The sequence below is a fragment of the Diospyros lotus genome, chromosome 5 (assembly GCF_014633365.1).
Source record: "Diospyros lotus cultivar Yz01 chromosome 5, ASM1463336v1, whole genome shotgun sequence".
In the NCBI taxonomy this organism is placed as follows: Eukaryota; Viridiplantae; Streptophyta; class Magnoliopsida; order Ericales; family Ebenaceae; genus Diospyros; species Diospyros lotus.
Window position 1 is genome coordinate 5,963,219 of NC_068342.1, and position 19,681 is coordinate 5,982,899.

General features: G+C 37.6%; 3 protein-coding genes across 6 annotated transcripts; all 3 read right to left on the bottom strand.

Annotated features, from left to right (window-relative positions):
- Positions 1–2,070: 2,070 nt before the first annotated feature.
- On the bottom strand, positions 2,071–2,583 carry LOC127801765 (uncharacterized). The gene has a single exon (XM_052337158.1). The coding sequence runs from the start codon at positions 2,581–2,583 to the stop codon at positions 2,071–2,073; it is 513 nt and encodes a 170-aa protein (XP_052193118.1).
- Positions 2,584–2,759: 176 nt separating this feature from the next.
- On the bottom strand, positions 2,760–6,803 carry LOC127801762 (putative disease resistance RPP13-like protein 1). Its single transcript, XM_052337152.1, has one exon. It carries the CDS (start codon positions 6,521–6,523, stop codon positions 3,188–3,190), a length of 3,336 nt encoding a protein of 1,111 aa, XP_052193112.1. The 5' UTR covers positions 6,524–6,803; the 3' UTR covers positions 2,760–3,187.
- A 152-nt stretch (positions 6,804–6,955) lies between these two features.
- Positions 6,956–16,356, bottom strand: LOC127801764 (uncharacterized). 4 transcript variants are annotated; one of them, XM_052337154.1, is made up of 14 exons: positions 16,162–16,356; positions 15,438–15,786; positions 15,272–15,326; positions 14,779–14,852; positions 14,233–14,577; positions 13,896–14,110; positions 11,608–11,934; positions 11,232–11,442; positions 9,230–9,322; positions 9,050–9,141; positions 8,687–8,804; positions 8,465–8,550; positions 7,913–7,964; positions 6,956–7,790 (listed from the first exon to the last, which is right to left on the bottom strand). In XM_052337154.1, exons 4-14 carry the CDS (start codon positions 14,785–14,787, stop codon positions 7,284–7,286), a joined length of 2,055 nt encoding a protein of 684 aa, XP_052193114.1. In that variant the 5' UTR covers positions 14,788–14,852; positions 15,272–15,326; positions 15,438–15,786; positions 16,162–16,356; the 3' UTR covers positions 6,956–7,283. The 4 variants fall into 4 exon arrangements, with proteins under 4 accessions (XP_052193114.1, XP_052193115.1, XP_052193113.1 ...); XM_052337155.1 differs by having other exon boundaries at positions 14,779–14,854; positions 15,272–15,786; XM_052337153.1 differs by having other exon boundaries at positions 15,272–15,807.
- Positions 16,357–19,681: the final 3,325 nt, after the last annotated feature.

Consider the following 19,681-nt stretch of genomic DNA (forward strand, 5'->3'; position numbering starts at 1 on the left):
GAAGTCTCATGATGTCCAACCTTGCAACTGGAGCAAATGTGTTAGAATAGTCAACTCCAGGTATTTGTGCACACCCTTTCACCACAAGTCTTGCCTTGTACTTGTTGACTGTCCCATCTGCATTGAGCTTTGTTTTGAACACCCACTTAACCCCAATAACCTTTCTGTCTTGAGGTTTATCAACAAGCTTCCAGGTTTGGTTCTTTTCTATCATGAACAACTCCTCCTCCATTGCTGCTCTCCATTCCTGGCTTTGTTTAGCCTCATCATAGCTGGTAGGTTCACAAACAGCTACATTGCACCTTTGATAAACATCAGTGAGTAGCCTGGTACCTCTCACAGGTTTGTCATCCACAGCATCTTCATCATTCACCAAATTCTGATCTGCAGAGACAAAGTCAGTTAGCTTTAAGTTCTGCCTCTCTTCTGCATTGTCATTCCAATCCCACTCTTCTTCTTCAAAGAACTGAACATCTCGGCTTACAACTATCTTCTCATTCTGTGGTTGGAAGACTCTGTAGGCTTTGGATGTAGAGCTGTACCCAATAAAGACTCCAGGTAATGCTCTTTCATCCAATTTATCCCTCTTGACATGAGGCACATGAGTGAAACATAGGCTACCAAACACCTTGAGATGGAGTAAACTTGGTTTGTAACTATACCAAGCTTCAAAAGGTTTCACATCTCCCACTACCCTTGAGAGAAGCCTGTTTTGCAGGTACACAGCTGCATTTGCAACTTCTGCCCATAGTTTTTTAGGTAAATTTTTCTCATGCAGCAAGCATCTAGTCATTTCCAGTATATACCTGTTCCTTCTCTCACTCACTCCATTTTGTTGTGGAGTGTATGGGGCTGTTAACTGATGATGTATGCCTGCATCTTCACAGAAATTGTTGAAGGCCTCAGAAATATACTCTCTTCCATTATCAAACCTCAAAACCTGAATCTTCACCCCACTTTCATTCTCAACCTTAGCTTTGAACTTCCAAAATGCTTGTGCAACCTCTGACTTGTGCTTCAAAAAATAGATCCAGCACATTCTAGTTAAATCATCAATGAAAATAGCATAATAAAGGCTGCCATTCAATGAAGGGGTTCTTTGAGGGCCAGCTAGCTGCAGCTTCTTAGTGGCTCTCCAAGCTACTTTAGGAAAGAGTTTTTTAGACTGTTTTCCTATTTGACAGGCCTTACAAGATGGGACTTGATTTACAAGTTGTGGAAGTCCTATAGCTACTTCCTTTGACTTCATTTGCAACAGGACTTTATAATTAAAATGCCCTAACCTCTTATGCCACAACTCAGAAATGTTACCCTTTACTGAAAAGCAATTTACTCCTCCTCCAATGGATTTAGAGCAAAACTTTTTCCACTCATCTTTATTCTAAACAAAGTTTTCCCAACTGCATCTTGAATTAGACAGGTTTTTCTCTCAAACAAAACTTTGTTTCCATTTTCAATCAATTGTCCCACACTTAGTAAAATCTGATCTATTTCAGGTACATAAAGCACATCAGAAATTAACTTTGTACCAAGACAAGTTTGAATGGCTACAGTACCTTTTCCTCTTACTGCTATGTATTTGACATCACCCACTCTGACCTTTGATGAGCTTGCCTTACCCAATTCAATAAAGAGCTCTTTGTTGTGGGTCGTGGTTGGTGCAGCCACTGTCTATCAACTAGTTCTCACTTGAATTCATGCGGGAGAAACCGGTTGCCACAAAGGTGATCTTCCTCCTCTTGATCAGCAGTTTTGGCTTCTTCTTCATGTTGCTGAGACTTGGATCTGCAAATAATTGCTACATGCCCTTTCTGGTTGCACTTAGAGCACTTTGCATCTGGCCTTCTCCAGCATTTGAAAGGTGGATGGCCTTTCTTGTTGCAATGCTAACATGGAGGATAGGACTTCTTTTGAGTCTCCTTTTTGCCGTTAGCATCAGCTGGTGTAGCATTGGTGGCACTGTTTTCAGCATCCTTTTTCTTGCCTTTCCACTTGCTTTTTGTTATGCTTGATAGATAAGGCTCCTTCAACTTCAGTATCCTCCCTCATTTGCCTTCTCTGCTCTTGTGCTTAAAGAGCATTTAGCAATTCTACAAGAGCAACTTTTGACAAATCTTTAGTATTCTCAAGAGCAGTAATTGATGCTTCATACTTCTCAGGGACTGAGACAAGAATCTTTTCTACAATCCTTGAGTCTTTAAATTCTGCTCCTAGCAATCTAACTCTGTTTGCTATGCCCAGCAACTTGTCAGAATAGTCCTTGATGGACTCAAACTCTCTCATCCTTTGAAGTTCAAATTCTCTTATTAAATTCAGAATTTGCATGCTCTTAATTCTCTCTTCACCTGCATATTCACTCTTGAGATAGTCCCATATCTCTTTTGCTGATTTGAAGGACATAATTCGAGTGAAAACTGTTGGTGACACTGCTGCAAATAGGCAAGCTTTTGCCTTTGATTTCCTGGTCTTCTTCTCCTTATGTGCTTTTATTTGTGCCATTGTAGGATTAGCAGGAAGTGCAAGTACCGCATAGTCCTCTTCCACTGCCTCCCAGAGATCTAGGGCCTCCAAATAGGTCACCATGCGCACTGTTCACATTTGGTAGTTGGTGCCATCAAACACCCGTGGAGCAATTGTAGTCAAGTTGGATTCAGACTCCATGGATGCACAGGTCCCTTAAAGATAAAAGCTCTGATACCACTGTTACAATTTGAAAGGAAAGAACATAGATAGAGAAAGAAAGATGTGCAGCACAAACGTGAGGAATAAGATGCAAAAAACTGAATTAACTTCTGAATCCTTACAGAATAAGTAGAGAACAGAAAATCAAATCACTAAGATCATGGCTAGAAATTATCCCATGATCACAACAAGCAACTAACCACTTCCTAGAAAAGTGGAACTAACTTGACTTATTCAAAAGCAAAGTAAAACAGAAATAAAACACTTGAAATCCATATCAGCATGCACTCCTAAACACGTCAGCTAACAAAAGTTGTTACAGCAAGCACGTAAACATTATCACTCTCCCAAGCTTTCAGTAACGAATCAACTCACGCATAAACAAAGTGTAGAGGTAGCACCTGAATTGATTGCCACACATGGAATGATTCCCTCTGATATATATATATCATGGGATTCTCAAACCCTTTTTCCAGTAAGTTTTCAGCAAGATTCCAGCTATGGTTCATATATATATGATTCTCATCTTAGAGGTGAAGTTGGGAAGGCCCTCTTTAGACGGGGACTGGAGTTGAGGGCACTCGCCAATTCCCAGTATTTCAAGAGAGCCAAGGAGTTCAAGGGCCCTGTTGTTCAACAATTTTAGATTTGGTAGAGAAACAATTACAAGCTCTGTAAGAGTGGAGGGAAGCAGCCCCTCGTCTGGAAAGCATTCCAGCTCTTCTTCATTCCAAATTAGAAAGTATTGAAGGGAAGGGAGTGTTTGAATACCCCACTCTCTCCTACGAGCAACAAGTTTCTTGCAATTCCCTATTCCAAGTTTCCTTAAGTTTGAGGGAAGACCCCCTTCTGGAAACGACTCAAGTTCTGGACAATCTTCAATACTCAATGATAAAAGGGACGGAAGGAGGCTGCACATTCTTTCTGGTAGGGACTTCAATTGTGGGCATGAACAGACATCAAGAACCCTAATATTGGGAGCTGATAACCCTCCATGAGCAACAGATATCATGTTTGGACAGTCATTAAGGCAGATAGATTTTAGATTTTGAAGCTCATGCTCGTCGGAAATGGAAAGACTTTCGAGTTTTTCCAAATGGAACATGCTTAGTTCTTGAAGGTTCAAATAGAATTGTAATGGAGGAAAAGGCATAAGGTTTAGGCAATTGATAATAACAAATTTCTGCAAAAATGGAATATGAGTAGGTAGAGTCCCCATTAGCTTGGGACAATCTATTATACTGAGCTTTTGAAGCTGAGAGAACTCTACAGTTCCAGACATAAACCATTCTTCCCATTCAAACATTCTTCTAAAAGTTAGCTTCTTTAGATACTGAAACGGTTTGCCCAAAGAAACATCCCCATAGAATTCAGAGCCCACTTTTCTTAATCCCCTCATAGATTCAATAACAAGTTCTTGCAAAGAGGGCAGTTGACCAAGACCGGGCAAGCTAAAGCAATGCTCACATCCATAAAGGGTTAAGGTACCCAAATTAGTGAACAAGGGATCTCCCAACCAGCAAGGAAATGTTGTGCCCCCATACCCACATATTGAGAGGCTCGTCAAATTGGCATGAGGCTGCAGATTCTCAAGCAATTCTCTTTCAAAACAGGAGTCATTGGTTTCTCCATCCCATACAAATTTTAACTCTTTGAGAAGCGCTCTCTCTTTTAATTTGGTGACCAATGCATCCTTGGTACTTGTTGCATTTTGCAAGTTTGAAATGCATAGTGACCCTTGAAGATGATGGAGCTCTTTCAGGCCTTCAAACTCCAGCCCACCATTCTTACCCAATATGAAATTACTTAATTGTTGGAGACTTGTTAGTCGACTAATTTGAATTGGCATCTCCATTAACATAGTGCCCGAATTTTCTGGGTATGTTACAGAGCTAATATCTAGATGACGCAAACAAATTAGTTTTCCAATTTCTGATGGTAGTGTGGTGAGGGAACGGCATTCGCTTAGTAATAATGTCTGTAAATTGTATAGGTTACAAATTGATTCAGGCAACCGTAGAATTTTTGAGCCTGATAAGTCCAAGAATCGTAGATTTGTCAAACTATCAACCGAATGAGGTAAAATTGGAGAAGATAGTACCCGTAGTGGTGCCATTGTATTCAACACCTCATCTAACGTATTCAACACCTCATCATCGAATACATATTGATGCGAGAAAGGCAGAAATGTCCTTAGACTTTTGACCTCATTTAATGCCTTGAACCAATTAATACCCCTCATGTCAAGGGCGAATGAATCAAAAGAAATGTGGCGTACTATTTTGGGAATATCATGTAGCTTTTTGGCGTCTTCTAAGTGGATAGAAAACTGTCCAGATATGGCTTGTGCTAGATCATGAACAAGGTCGTGCATTGTAAAATAGGTCTGTTTCGAGTTTACTTCATAATCGGATTGTTGGAAGAATGACCTTGATACAAGTTCATCGAAGTACTCCTCACCAATCTTTTCCATTGTCTTATTAGCTCTAGATTGCAGAAAACCTTGAGCCATCCAAATCAGTACTAGCCTTTCCTTCTGAAATTTGTAACCTTTAGGAAATACGGAACAATAAGCAAAGCATTGTTTAACTTGAGAAGGCAGATAATAATAACTTAATCTTAGGGCTGGAAGGATATTATTCTTATCTTCAGGCAAGTCCCATAAATCACTCTTTAAGACGTCATTCCACTCCTCAATACCAAGTTTGGAACGCAACAAACCCCCAAGTGTTTTTGCAGCCAAAGGCAACCCTTTGCACCTTCTCACCACATCCCCACGCATCATTTTGAGGTTTGGATGAGTGAAAGCAATTTTAGAGAAGAGAGAGAAGCAATCTTCATCTGACAGTGGTTGTAAGTTCTGATGAACAGCAGGATTTTTTTGCATGATAGATGCAACCCTCTTATTACGTGTAGTTGCGATAATCTTACTTCCACATGCCCCAGCTATCAAAGGTCTCATCAAAAGTTCCCACATCTCATAATTTTCATTCCAGACATCATCCATTACAATTAGATATTTCTTGCCACGCAGCTTCTCCCTAAGACGGACTTGAATTTCTTCAAGGTTTGCGGTTACGTGAGTTTTTTCAGTGATTCTCTCAAGAATCGATTTGGAAATCCCGAGAATGTCAAAAACATCAGATACAAAGACCCATGCTTTAATTTCGAAATGTTGATCCACTCTAGCATCATTGTACACAATTTGAGAGAGAGTGGTCTTCCCTATTCCGCCCATCCCCACTACTGGAACTACACCTATCTCGTTACCACATGCATCGTCTGAAAGCAACAAATTAATTATATCCTCCTTCTCCAAATCCCTCCCAAATACATAGGTTTCATCCACCAAAGAAGTTGTTGGCAACCTGCTAACACGCGATTTCCCTCCATCGTCGCCTCTCAAACCAAGAGCATCCTTTTCTTTCACAAAATCCTCTAATCTATGGACCATCTCCTCTAGTTTGGATTCCATCCCTACATCAAATGAAATTGTAGAAGTTGGGATAAGCCCTGTTACCTGGTTTGGGCGGCTTTGGTACTCATGTTCCACTTTGCATCGCAAAGCTTGATAGTTGATCTCATCCACTAAGTCCTCCGCATCATAGACAGCATCTTTAAGCTCGTCCAACCACTTCTTCACTGCTTCTTTCCTGATATACTTAGCCTCTGCATCATCGAGCACTGTATCGAGTACAAGCAATTTTCGGCGCAGCTCCTTAAGCTTTGCTTCCACAGTTCTCCGCCCACGAAGGAAGTTGAGGAACTCGCGAGAAGCCAAACGATCAAACAGCACCTGAAGAGTAGCAGAGAGGAAGGCGCCACCAACAATCCCAGCCATGTCATCTTGTCTTTGGCAATTAAAGATTAGAAGAAAGAAAAGAAAGATGCTATGCTCTTCGGGAGAGACTCCGCGACCTTCATTTAGTGCATTTGATGTGTTGCCTTGAATATTTTCCCTGGTAATTTTGGTGAGCCCACGCTTCTGCCCTTTTTTCCAATGAAACCCACAAGGTTTTGTCACGAAATTTGACTTTGATTCAGCGATATTCAAGAAATACGCCGCCTTTCTGAGATTCGTTAGACATATGTCAACAGGTTATAATCTATTAATACTTGACGGTAATGTCTGAAAATCAAGTAACCTAGACTTGCCCATCGATACTTATAGCGTACAATTCCTTTGAGAATATAACAAATAAGGAACAACTGCGTAGACAAACTTCAATTCTACTGATAATTGATGCTCCAATTTTCACCTAACACTGTGAAATACGAATCAATCCTACACCAATTTCATCAAGATTTGCTCAAATACTCGGGAATTTCACAAGCAATACATTACATATAGGACACCCTCGCCCCCAACAAAATTACAGATATTGGACTGTTAACTAGAAATTGTAGCTGTACAGTATCGAGCTTTTCTGTTTCCTGCCTAACCATCGACAAGAAGTAACAAGTACTGGAAAATAAGAGCAAAGAACCAAAAATGCTCCAGTCAGAGAAACATCCTTCCTTGTATGACATTTGCCCATAATCCAGGTCGCCGAAAAAGGGGGAACAAGTCAACACAAGAGTTAAAAGGAATGCCTCTTCTGTTAAATGCCCTCCAAACAACTGGTGATGGCTCCGAAAATGGACGCAGCCAATTTCTCATCAGTTGAGCTAATAACGGTACGTCCAGCTTCAACCTCAATTAAGGCCTTATTGGGCTCAACATGTACCTTGTATTCTGATTTGGAATTATTCGAGCCTTGTTCAACAGAAGCATTAATCCCCATCTTCTGCAACGCTGTCATAAGATTTTGCATATTAACCGAACCCCAGTGGGTCAAGTGTTTAGGGGGTGAAGAGACTAGTTGCTCTTTTCCAAGTAACCTGTGTTTGCTGTGTTCCACAAATAACTCTCCCTTTAGCCTTGCTATATTGATATTATCCTGTTCCAACTTTGTCCACTGGAGGTTGCAAGCCAAGTCCGCTGCAATTTCCAAGTCTCGAGTGAACTTCAAGCTTGGGATTCGTACTGTTTCGTATTCCGAGTATTGAATGAAGGATGTTGAACTTGTGCATGAAAACTCAAAACACCGCCTCAGATTTTCAGGGAACTAGCATGAACAGGAAAGCAAATTAGGGTAAAAGAAAAAGATTGCATAGGAGTAGGAGATTCCAAGTCTAATTTGCATTAGAAAAGAACGATAGCTGTGTTAAAGTAAATTTCACAGCTTACCAATACAAGTTTTGGTTGTAACATCTTCAACAAAGGTTGAACTTTCTGCATCCTACAAACAAAAAGGTGAAAAAATCTAACAATTAGTGGAAAGGGTTGTTCCAGAATTTAGTCGAGCAGACTAGTTCCATTTCCACAAGGCCTTAATCATAAACTTAGTAAAGAAGGAAAAGGGAACAGTTAAGTTCACATTGAACCTTCTTTCATTTCAGTTCATGCGAGCACTTGATCTGACTCAAATAGGAGGAAGGTGTTAGTAGCACCCAAAGGGCGGCCCAAATAGAGAGGTATGAGTCAGACTGTTGAAATTGAGAATGATTATAAATTTAGCCATTCCCCAAAACAGTTCATCATCAATTGACATATAAAATCATGCTTGCTTAACATCTCATGATCCTAATCTTCAAACAATGCCATAGCTTTGGCAGTACACAGTGATACCATATCTGGATTTCCCCATAATCTATCTACTCAATTCACATTCACTATTAGATAACATATTTATATTTTTCTGGAAGAGGGATGAGAGAGAAATTGAAAACAAACTCATACCTCATTCCACAAAGAAATGAGCATTGCAGGATCTTCATTGCCATTGGCTTGAAAGGTAAGAGAGCCAAATCAGCATCTACTCCTTTCTGCAGATTGCATATGAGCCCTTCTGTTAGTGAGAAGAAAGTCCAATCTAACACAAGTTTAATGTTCATAAACAAAATAATAGGATATGATGCTGCTAGACAATATCAGGAAAACATTAAAAAAGACTACAAACACCTCCATGACAAGTAAAGAATTTTGATCCCCAGACCAACGGCGAAGCAAATGAACAACAGGTCCAAGCCGCAGGCTCCAGTGTGAGCAGAACACAATGCATGGTTCCTGCCACATTTTTCTGCAAAGAGACACAAGTTCTTACTTTCTCAATGGATAAAGAAGAAAGGACAAATGAGGCAACAGCTTGCATTAACTGAATTTCAATCACCACGGCAAACTATCAGGGGTTGGTTTTCAAATATATTTATTTTCTGGCACATAAATTAGAATAACTGTTTTTAATAGAATTCTTCTTTCACAGAAGATTGGAGAGCTGTACGAGCAAAGACACAGTTGCATCTGAGAAGGAAATAAACATCTTACAGTAATTTATCCGAATGAACTGCAGGAAATAAATGAAGCTTTTTTTCTTTTAAAAGGTCGATATGAGCAAACAATGGCTGACCAGAGTACAGCTGCAAGAACAATCAAAGTGAAGTATAAACAGCTTGTACACATTATGACCTAAGATAATACTTTCTACAAAAAAAAAAAAAAAAATACCTTTTCTTGCCGTTGTTTGCATAACCATTCTGGAATAATATTTGAGAATGCTAGTAATTCTTCTGCTACAGAAGAAATCATGAATATGGGCACCTAACATCCAATCAATTATTTAGTTAATGGGTTAGAGTTAGTAACTTACAGGTTAGGACTTGGGAGAAATCAAAGCTCAAAATAGATCTTACAGAAGAAATCATGAATATAAGCACCTAACATCCAATCAATTATTTAGATAATGGGTTAGTGTTAGTAACGTGCAGGTTAGGACTTGAAAGAAATCAAAAGCTCAAAATAAATCTTCTTCTTCTTTTCCTTTTGCTAAGTTTCTAATCATGGATTTTCTAGGACTCATCAAAGTGTCTGATTGCTAGCACCAACAATAAAACCATGTCAAGCCTAATCTTTACTAGGTGGACTGGTGGAGTAGGCTACATGGATTATAGCTCACACTCATCTTTATACATAATTATATCTTCTTTAAGCCATTATTTTCCATGCCATGCCTACAGGTTACCCAAGTGTCTCACTGCTCTCTAATCCAAATTGTGAGTGATTAACTTGGCCAATATGTTCTTCATTAGAAACAACTAAGTTGCCTAGGTGTAAAAATAATAACATCACCCATGTAGTTATGCATATTACAACCTAGGCAATCACCAGCACTCCATGCAAAAGATAGCAGATGCACAATTAAGAAGCGCAACGGGACATATGGCAACATGTACTGGCATTCCCCTAGATTTATTTATATTCTCATTTGTTATTTATCCATCATTTGGCATTTTAAGCCACTAGTTAAGAAGAATTTTAAAGCACAGCAGTTCAAGAAGTGATGCATGCTAATTGCTAACAAACAGGACAATCTTATGGAAGAGTGTGTTTTTAATGCATGCTGGGCACCCATACTCCTAGAAGCATGTTGCACACTTTTTTATGGTGTCCCAATAAAAAATAAAATTACCCAGCATTAAAATAAACATTCATGAGAGTAAATCTTGATAGCAACATTAAGGTTGCTCCTTTTTGAGAGACAAGTACCAGGTTTGAGTTGTGAAACCAGCTCGTAAGGCTGCACACAGATACAACTCTTCCCTGAACCTTGAAAAGCAGGGAGCCTCGTGCAGTGTGGACTGGACTTCCTTTTAATTTAAAAATATATATTCATAATTTGAATTAGTGGGATAAAAACTTGGCATGTTGCTGTATTCATTATTTGGATACTTCAGGGAGACTTTTTGTTTGGACCTTCCTAGGCACCACCTCTGTTAGGCATCTTTAACAATGACAAATTTTGGTATCTTAAGAAAGCAACTCATTCACCTTAAATATATCTTGAAACATTGCTGAAACAAGTGCATTGCATGTGCGTGGCCAACACAAAGAAACTCATGTAATAGGCAACCTCCAACATGCAAAACAAGTGTACATATAGAAATGTGTATGGGAATAAACATTTAAAATAAAGCCACTGCATAAAAAAGCTAGCATTTTCTTTTTTAAAAAAATAAAGTAAAAAGACGAGCAATAGTACCATGCATGTCGTATATATGATATTTGTGGAACTGTGATTTCTCTGATTTGCTAATTTAAGCAGAAATATCTAAATAATGGATAAAGTGATGATAATTTAAAATAAAATATTTAAAATGTATATATTATTCATATCAACTACATCAGGAACATGTAACAGTAGCATTGAGTATTGAGAGTGTAAAAGATAAACGGATGTCTTTCTGCAGTTTTTTTTTTAAATATAAAAGAATCACCAAGATAAAACTGCCTTAACTGATATGCTCAGCAACTAAGGCGTCAAACTGTGTTCCTAAACTAGATTGCATAACATTATATCAGCCCCTACTCAAATTTGTAAAATTTTTATCTTCAGTTTTGAGGATTCAAGGCAGAAGTTTTAAATCACTCTCTGAAAGCAAGGATACCAGAGTTTGCGATAGCCAATTTATAATTACAACAAAAGTTTTTGTAAAGAGAATGAAAATATTACCTTAAGATTTAAAGAATCTAGAGAACATGAAATATTCTCCAAAAGCTGCAGTAAAATTCCAAGTCGTCCCATTGGAATAAGGACTGAACCTCTAGCTTTAACAGAATCAATGGCGCAGGAAGATATAAAAGCTAATTTCTCCAACTCCTCCAAATTCTCATCATTGTCAAGCAGCAACCCAGCAACTATATCCTGGTTCTTGCTATCATCTCTGCAACAAAAAATTAAAGTGAAAGGGTAAAGCATTAAATTCGTGACAAACTAAAAATAAAGCCTGTAATAATATATTAATTCCTCAGCTAAGGCAAGCATACTTTCAAAGGGTATGCACAGAAACCTACTTGATATTTGTCAACAGTGTGAGAAGCGACAGTACCTGATAGCTGAAAATTTGTTTGCAGTTGTCACAGAACAATTATTGCCATCAGTATCTTCCACGATGTCAAGCAGTGAGAAATCAGTATACAAAATTATATCATATCCTTGGAGAGCATGGTAATCAAAACTCTTTGCATGAGAAGATACAAAAATGGAGCTGGAAAGGCATGCAATGCTTCCTTTTGGAGAACTTATAGTCCAATTGCATGCACCTATTTCTAGACCAGAGCTGAATGCTTTTAAGATCAATGTGCCATTGTAGCAGGTTTCTTCAGCATATTTCAAAGTCTGAACCATCTGCATACAATCCTTCACATCACCTGCACTGAGAAACACCCTTCATTACATCTCTCATACACATACATTTTCCATACCGATCAAGATCAATAAATGAGAACAAGAGACAGACATCTCTAAATAAGGCTTAACCAGCAGTTCCAGCCTGCTCCAACTCTTCAATTCAAAAAACTAGAAAAAGGAAGCTGCAAAAAAAAATTATAACACGTGCAACTCCTGTGAACTTATATCGGATTTATAAGAAATTATTTTCTTTAATTACAACACAATAAGAATGGAATAATTTAAAAAGGGGTATCTACAATGCAAAGGTGTGAACCAAGTTTGATTTTGATGTAACAAAATTTAAATAAGATTTGGAATATTAGTAAATGAATTTGATTGAAATTTCCATGTCTTTGATATATCCTTAAAGAAATTTGAGTCTTCTCCCTTCAAAATGAAAACCTTTAGATTTGTTGGAATGTTCTATAGCAATTTCTTTTTGTTAAAAAGATGCTATCATTTTTAACATAGCAAAACAAAATTTCAAGCATAAGTTCCAATTACATAGCAAAACAAAAATCTTCAAGCATAAAATGTTTGACAGAGTTTTAACAACAGCTTTTCATACGAGGAAAACTGTCAACTGTTTACAATATAACAGCCAACTGAAGTTTTAATAGTTCTCAGCTTTTTGTTATATATACGAAGAATCAGTTGACGGATTTCTTATATTTAAACCAAGACAGCCAAAAGTTTCACTATAACTGTCAAAAAAGTTGTCCATGAATCTAATGGTTAGCTCTGACTTATTTGCAGGTGGTTCAAATGTCTATTAACAGCTAGGGGCTGTTTAGTTGTAGAAAATGATCTCCAATTTTCTATATAATTTCTTGTTTCCATCTTCCATAGAAAATTTTAAAAAAGCGTTCAACTATTAGAAATACCAAAAAGTAATTTCCAATTGAAAAAATTGCGACATATGTTCGAAAAAGATAGAGGTGTTTTAATTTCTTTTGTGTAACTAGTGTTAGAAAGGAGATGGAGATGATTTGTGAAAAATTTTAAGAAAATCACATTTCCATATTTCCAAATTAATAAGGAAAACTTAGAAAACTCATTTTAGGTGTTGTCCAAGTTTAGTTCAATTTTGGAAAACTGCATTTTCCAAACCTCCATTTTCTATTTGGAAAATTTTGTATTTCATCAAGTTTGCTAATTTTCCATTTTCTGTGTAGTAAATTTTCTGAACAGCTGGGTTGTTTTCCAGTATTTTCAAAATTTTATAAGGACAGACCACTTTCAGCAAAAAGGAACTTTTTGGAAGTACATTCACTCAAGCATTCATAGAGTTTTAATTACTTATAGTGATTACTTTTTCTCTTTTACTCTTTTGACAATTACTTATTGTCATTGAGTCAGTGTATTCACTTGTGGGTTGTAAATCTATGTTTACAGACCTATGATTTCTAGTGTTCAAGTCTATTGATTTTGTAATATGAATTTCTACTTGTGTTTCCAAGTCTTTTTGGATTGAAATTCTCTAGTGAAGCCAGAGGAGTGGATGTAGACTTCAAATAAATCGAACCACAGTAACACCCCCCCCCCGCGCCGGGCTTCTTAGGGTTATTGTTGCTATATAAATCTAAAATGAGGCTCCCTGCATTGGGAGTCAAGAGAAGGTCATATTTTTATGCAGCCTCTCCGCCCCCATTTTTTGCAAAGAGCCTGTTTCCAATTATGCAAGGTGGGTCAAGATTATCCCTTAAGGGGGTAGAAAAGGAAGTGACCAATAGGATAATGGCTCATGCACTCAAACATTACACGGATGCACTGACCAAATCTATGATTACAGAATTTCTTTCAAGAATGTCAAGTGTATCTCGGCCAGAAAATAATAGTATATAAATATGGTAAGTAGAACTGTAAGAATGTTTACAGAACTACAAATAAACAAACGAAGAAAGTTGTGTGTGGTCTTTTATATGAGATGTGAAATATCATTACCTATACAGAGGCATCCAACTACTGATATCAGATCCATCTTTGGCCAAAATTCTCTCTTTCAGTACTGATGGAAGCACTTCAAGCTGTTCCCATTTCATCCATTGAGGAAAACTACAATCTTCAGGCCCATAAAACTGTCTCAGTTCCGTATGCATCGCCACAAGATCTGCCATCATAAGGCCCCCAAGTCGTGCCGCTGCTTCAGTAGCATAAATCTAACCCAATTGAAGCAACCAAACAAAACAAAGAAATTAATCTCCTCTGAAGAGTAAGTTGAAATAGAACCCCACATAAAGCTAAATTATAAAAGAGAAGCAAATTTTGCAAATTCTTTCACCTTAGCAGAAAAAGCCTTGGTGCGAGTTAGAAATGGCAACCCCAGCATACCCATAGGGCTTGAGATCAAAACAACATTAACGAAAGCACTATCCCACAGGTGTAAATTATTAACATTCTTGTAACAAGGCTCTGACTGCACCAAAACTTTTGCATCAAGGGCTTTCTCCCTTTTCTGTCTCTTTTGGTCCCCAGGCTCAGAATCATTGGATATATCAGTAAGAATAGGAGCAAAGATTGCGAGAGCAGAAAGGTCCAGGGGACAGTCAAGTAAGACCAGGATCCCACACACATCGATTATGTAGCAGGGTGGGAAATGAAAACCTCCACCTTTGCTTAGACATGTCTGCAAAAAGGAAACGGAATCAATCCAATGCACACTTTCATGGACGCATACATATACACAACCATGACTGACACAGAATGGAACCACACACAAAGGCATGTAATTCTTTGCAAGAACATTGCGCCTTCTACATGGATGGAAGCAGATATATATATATATATATATAAATAGAGAGAGAGAGAGAGAGAGAGGGAGAGTTACAAGCTTCATGGAGCTAAAGCAGGTAAGAAGTTCCTCAGCGTAGAAAATGGAGATCGTGGCATTCCCATGTTAACCTACAAAACCAAATCCAATATTCGCACTTACATATCAATGCCATATATCTCAGTCAGGGCCGTACCTGAGATTTTGAGGCCCTAAGTCAAATGTAAAAATGGGCCCTTGAATCGTAATGGACATTTAAATTTTATTTTTTTAATAATAAAACATCAAAAAAATAAATAAATATTCATCTCATGTCAAAGAATAAAATCGAAAATGTAACAATTTTAGCATGGACAATTCAAATATTCAATCACAATTAACAAATATTCAATCACAATTAACACAATTCAGCCAGGACAATCCCTAACTAAATGAAGTAGTCAAATAACATTTTAAAGTCATAATTTCTAAACTCATTATAGGTGTTAAATTAGTCAAAACAAAATAAAAATACACATTAAATAGAACATAATCAAATAAATTAACTTACCTAGTCTCTTAGTCTCTAGAGTATGAAGGGATGCCCACTGGCCAATGGCCACTGCCTGCCCGCCAAGAACAAGAACACAACACCAAAGATTGAACCAAAAGATTTTTTTGTCACTGGTATTGAATTTGAACCCGAACAGAACACAACACCAAAGATGGAACCAAACCTCAAAAGATTGAACCAAAGTGTCCCAATGGCAATGCAGAGAGGCGTGCGATCCAGTCACCCAGCGAGAACAAGAGTTAGAGAGCCAGAGCCAGTAGCCATAGATGCGACCTCCCCAGCTACCGACTGAGAGGCGAGGGCGAGCCGCGAGCGAGAGCGAGCAAGCGTCAAGCGAGGGCGAGGGCGAGGGCGAGCCGCGAAGCAGCGAGGGCAAGAAAGCCAGAGACGGAGTAGGGTTTGCAGAAGGCGCTGATTGGGGGTGGGCTTGGAAAAAATTTATGGCCCCCAAAAGTGACAAAATTTATGGGCCCTGAGACAACCCCCTCACGGGCCTCACTATAGGTCTGGCCCTGAGATTCTCAGTTAAAGCACTAGTAAGAGAATGAGCAATTATGGTGTCAGCCAATACAAGTAATTTTAGCTGACTGCAAAAGCAATAATTTAAGTCAAAAGCATAAACAAGAGGTAACATGAATATCTATAACGGCCGAAGAAGGTTTCAGAAGGACATCAAATCTGGAAAATGAACGGGAGAGGGCCAACCACCGGAGAGGGCATCCAAGCTTTTGCAATTAAGCATGGAATATTCAGATGCCATCAATAGTTGGGCGTTGTACGAGTTGAAGTAAATTCACAGGGGTCCTATGAGCCCATAAAATACCGATCAAAGAAAGGGTTTCGCATCATCACCGAGTAACAATTAGTGAAGAAGAAAGAAGACTGACCGGTGCATCGTCGGCGATTAATCAGGTGAGAATCCCTTTCGCTGCTGGTTTATCTTCATTAACTACCTACCCGTGATCTTAGAAAGTCTCGTCGACGCCTCCGGGCAGCTCCGGCTAGGGTTTATATTGGCTTGAGAGAAACACAACGCAACTCCGGAGAGGTTATGCGTACTTTGGGTATGCGTTTTGAATGGCAAATTGTGTAATTTTTAAGCGGTATAAAGTTTGTAAGTGGGATAACATTTAAAATGTGTTTAAATAAATATATTTTTAAGTTATTAATTAATAATTATATGTTTATTTTGAAAGAATTGATATAATATTAGAATTTGATAAAAAAAATAAATATGTTATTAAATAATAAAAAATATAAAAAATATTAATTTTTAATAAAAAATTATAAATTAATATCTAATTAATAAAATTTTACTATTAATAAATTATATATAATTATTAAAAATATATATTAATATAATATTTTATTAAAATTAATATATATTATATGTTAAATATGTTATATACAAAATTATCATATGTGTTATATATATATATATATAGTGAAGAAAGTGACCGGCAACAAAAGAAGAAATGGGCAACAGCACAGGAAAGATGGTAAGAGGAGCTAAAGTAGGCGGTAGGAGATGCAACGGTAAATTTAGAAATAGAGATGACGATGGTGCGATCAAGGAGGAGACCCACCAAGAGGATGCAGCTTGTGATGATGGAGCTAGGCGACGACGATCGCGATAATAGAGAAGGGGTGACGATGGGAAATGCGAAGGATAAATGAGAGAAGAGATAGTAAGGACAAGAGATATAAATATTATAAGACAAAATAGTAAATGATTTTGTCAATACAATAAACTGATGATAGCGTTTTTGTTAAAGTTGGTGATCATAAACTTTTTTCAAACACTATCATATTAGCGTTTAAAGGTTGTTTGGCTTAGCGGTTTGATCACTTATAAGTTGCATAAGCAACCTTAAAGTTATATAACTTTTTATGGTTAAGTATTTGGTAACAATTAATAGCTTAAAAGTTATATAATTTTAAAGCTATTATAACTGTGTTTGACAGAAGCTGGTGCCCCCAGTTTTGGCAAAAAATGCTAGAGAGTTGATCGAGAAAAATACTATTTTGCCCTCAAATATTTTCCATATTTACACGCGTGACCCAGCTTTGGCAAAAAACGTTGGAGAGTTGATCGAGAAAAATATCATTTTGTCCTAAAATATTTTCCATATTTACATGCATGTCCCTGCTATTACCGTTACATCTTCTTCCCATAAGCTATTTTTTCCCATCATCTTCTCCAAAAGCTCTCTTCTACCATTACTGCCACTGTCACTGTCGCCCTTCCTCCATAATCGCCTTCATCGTTGTCCAGCTGGGCAATCGCAAGCAGTCTTATGTTGGTGGGTCATGCAATCGTCTTATCTAGTTCTAGATTCGTTGCTTCTGTTCTACCATTACTGCCACAAGCTGTCGTCACCTCCACCAGTCACTTCCCGTTGGCCATCGCCCCCACCTAGGGGTGTGCATTCGGTTATAATCGAACCTAACCGACGAAATTTAACTAACCGAATCGAACCGAACCTAGGCCTATAACTGAACCGACTGGACTAATACACTAACCGAAATAACAAAATTTGGATTTTCTATAACCAAACCGAAAAAACCATACAAAAACAAAACCTGCTGGCCAATGAAACCTGCTGCTATCTTCCTACAAAAAAATGAACCCATACAAAAAAATGAACAATGAAACCTGCTACTGCTATCTTCCTATAAAAAAATGGCATAAAAATCATACCAAAACAAAACTGAACATATCCTCACAGTCAAAAAAATGGCATAAAAACCAATTCAAATCTTATAATATCTTTAATTATTAGTAAAAATTGAAACAATGTCTTTCGATTGTTGGTTATATGGCATACTGCCATACGCTCAAAATAAGAAGAAATCCAAACAATAAATCCAAATCACAGACAAACAAGACAATGAACCCTAAACACAGACAATAAATCCAGAACACAGACCAATGGATCTAAATTCAAGAGCACAAAGGAAATCACAACAGCTAAAATAGATCATGAATATCGGCTCCAAAATTAATTAAATCCAAAACACAAACAAACAAGAGTTAAATCTAACAAATTAGTCTTAAATTGAAAACACAAATAAACCTGATGTAATTAAGAGATAATCTAATTTAGACAAATCCAAACACAATCATAAATGAAACTGATATGATGATCTAATTAATATCTTACATTCTTTTTTAACCTCAATTTCTTTTTTAAAAACAATTTCAGTTTGCCAATAAAACTTGTAGAAAATCAAATCATATAGGATTTTACTTACATTACAAGATGAAGACGTTGAAGCCATTTTGAATGAAGTAAGAAGTAATGTTGTAATAGTGTCCTGAAAAATGAAAAACCATACAAAAACCTAACTGAATCTAATGAACAAATGAACAAGAAAGGAAAACTATTCTGAAACAGAGAACTCACTCTTTGTCGTCAACTCGTCGTAGTCGGCAAAACAAAGAAGAAACAAGTTAAGGTTAGGGTTAGGGAATCGCTCACTCTCGAGAATGGATGAATGGGCGCAGCGACGACGATAACAAAAGTTATTTCCGACGATTAGGTTTAGGATTAAGGTTTCAAAATGACGAGAGAGAAAGAGAGGAATGAACGAAGAAAATACGGCACATGAAGGAAAAGAAGGTCGAAAGCGGAGAACAGAAGCCGATAGCGACAGCGAATGATGGAGGTTAGGGCTCGATTAGAAATCGGACGGAAGGGAAGGGGGTGACTCTCGCCTATCGGGTAAGGAATGGGGGGTGAGGGTTGGCTCTCACCTATCAGGTACATGGGGCATGGTTCAATTCCCCCCGCCCCAGGGAGGGGTGTTTAATGGTGCAAGACCGGTTCGATTTTTCGGTTATTATTATTAAAATAACTGAATCGAACTAAATAACCAAATTTGAGTAATAGGTAACTGAACCGAATCGTTTTTTATAAAAAATCAAACCGAACCGGCCGAACCTGTCGATTCGGTTCGATTAGTTCGATTAAACCGAACTCTTGCTCACCCCTACCCCCACATTCATCTCCTCTGTCCCTATCACTCACTGCGTGTGTATATATATATATATATTTTAAATTAAATATATAACTAATAATTAACAACTTAAAAGTATATTTATCTAAATATATTATCACCTTAAATACTATCTAACTTTTAATTTAAAAGTTAAATAACTTAAAAACTATTGAAAAAAAGGTTAAGCCAAACAACCTCTTAAACTACATAACTTTTAAGTTATGTAATATTGCCAAACAAGTAAAAATAAATGCTATAAGCTACATAACTAGCTGGTCAAACCACATAGCTAAATGAAGTCCAAGTAAGAGTACAACAAATAAGCAAAGGGTTGTTTAAGCCCCTCGTTTCACAAACAAATAACCCAATTGACCCGACCCAGTTAAAGAAGATTTAAGTCTTTGC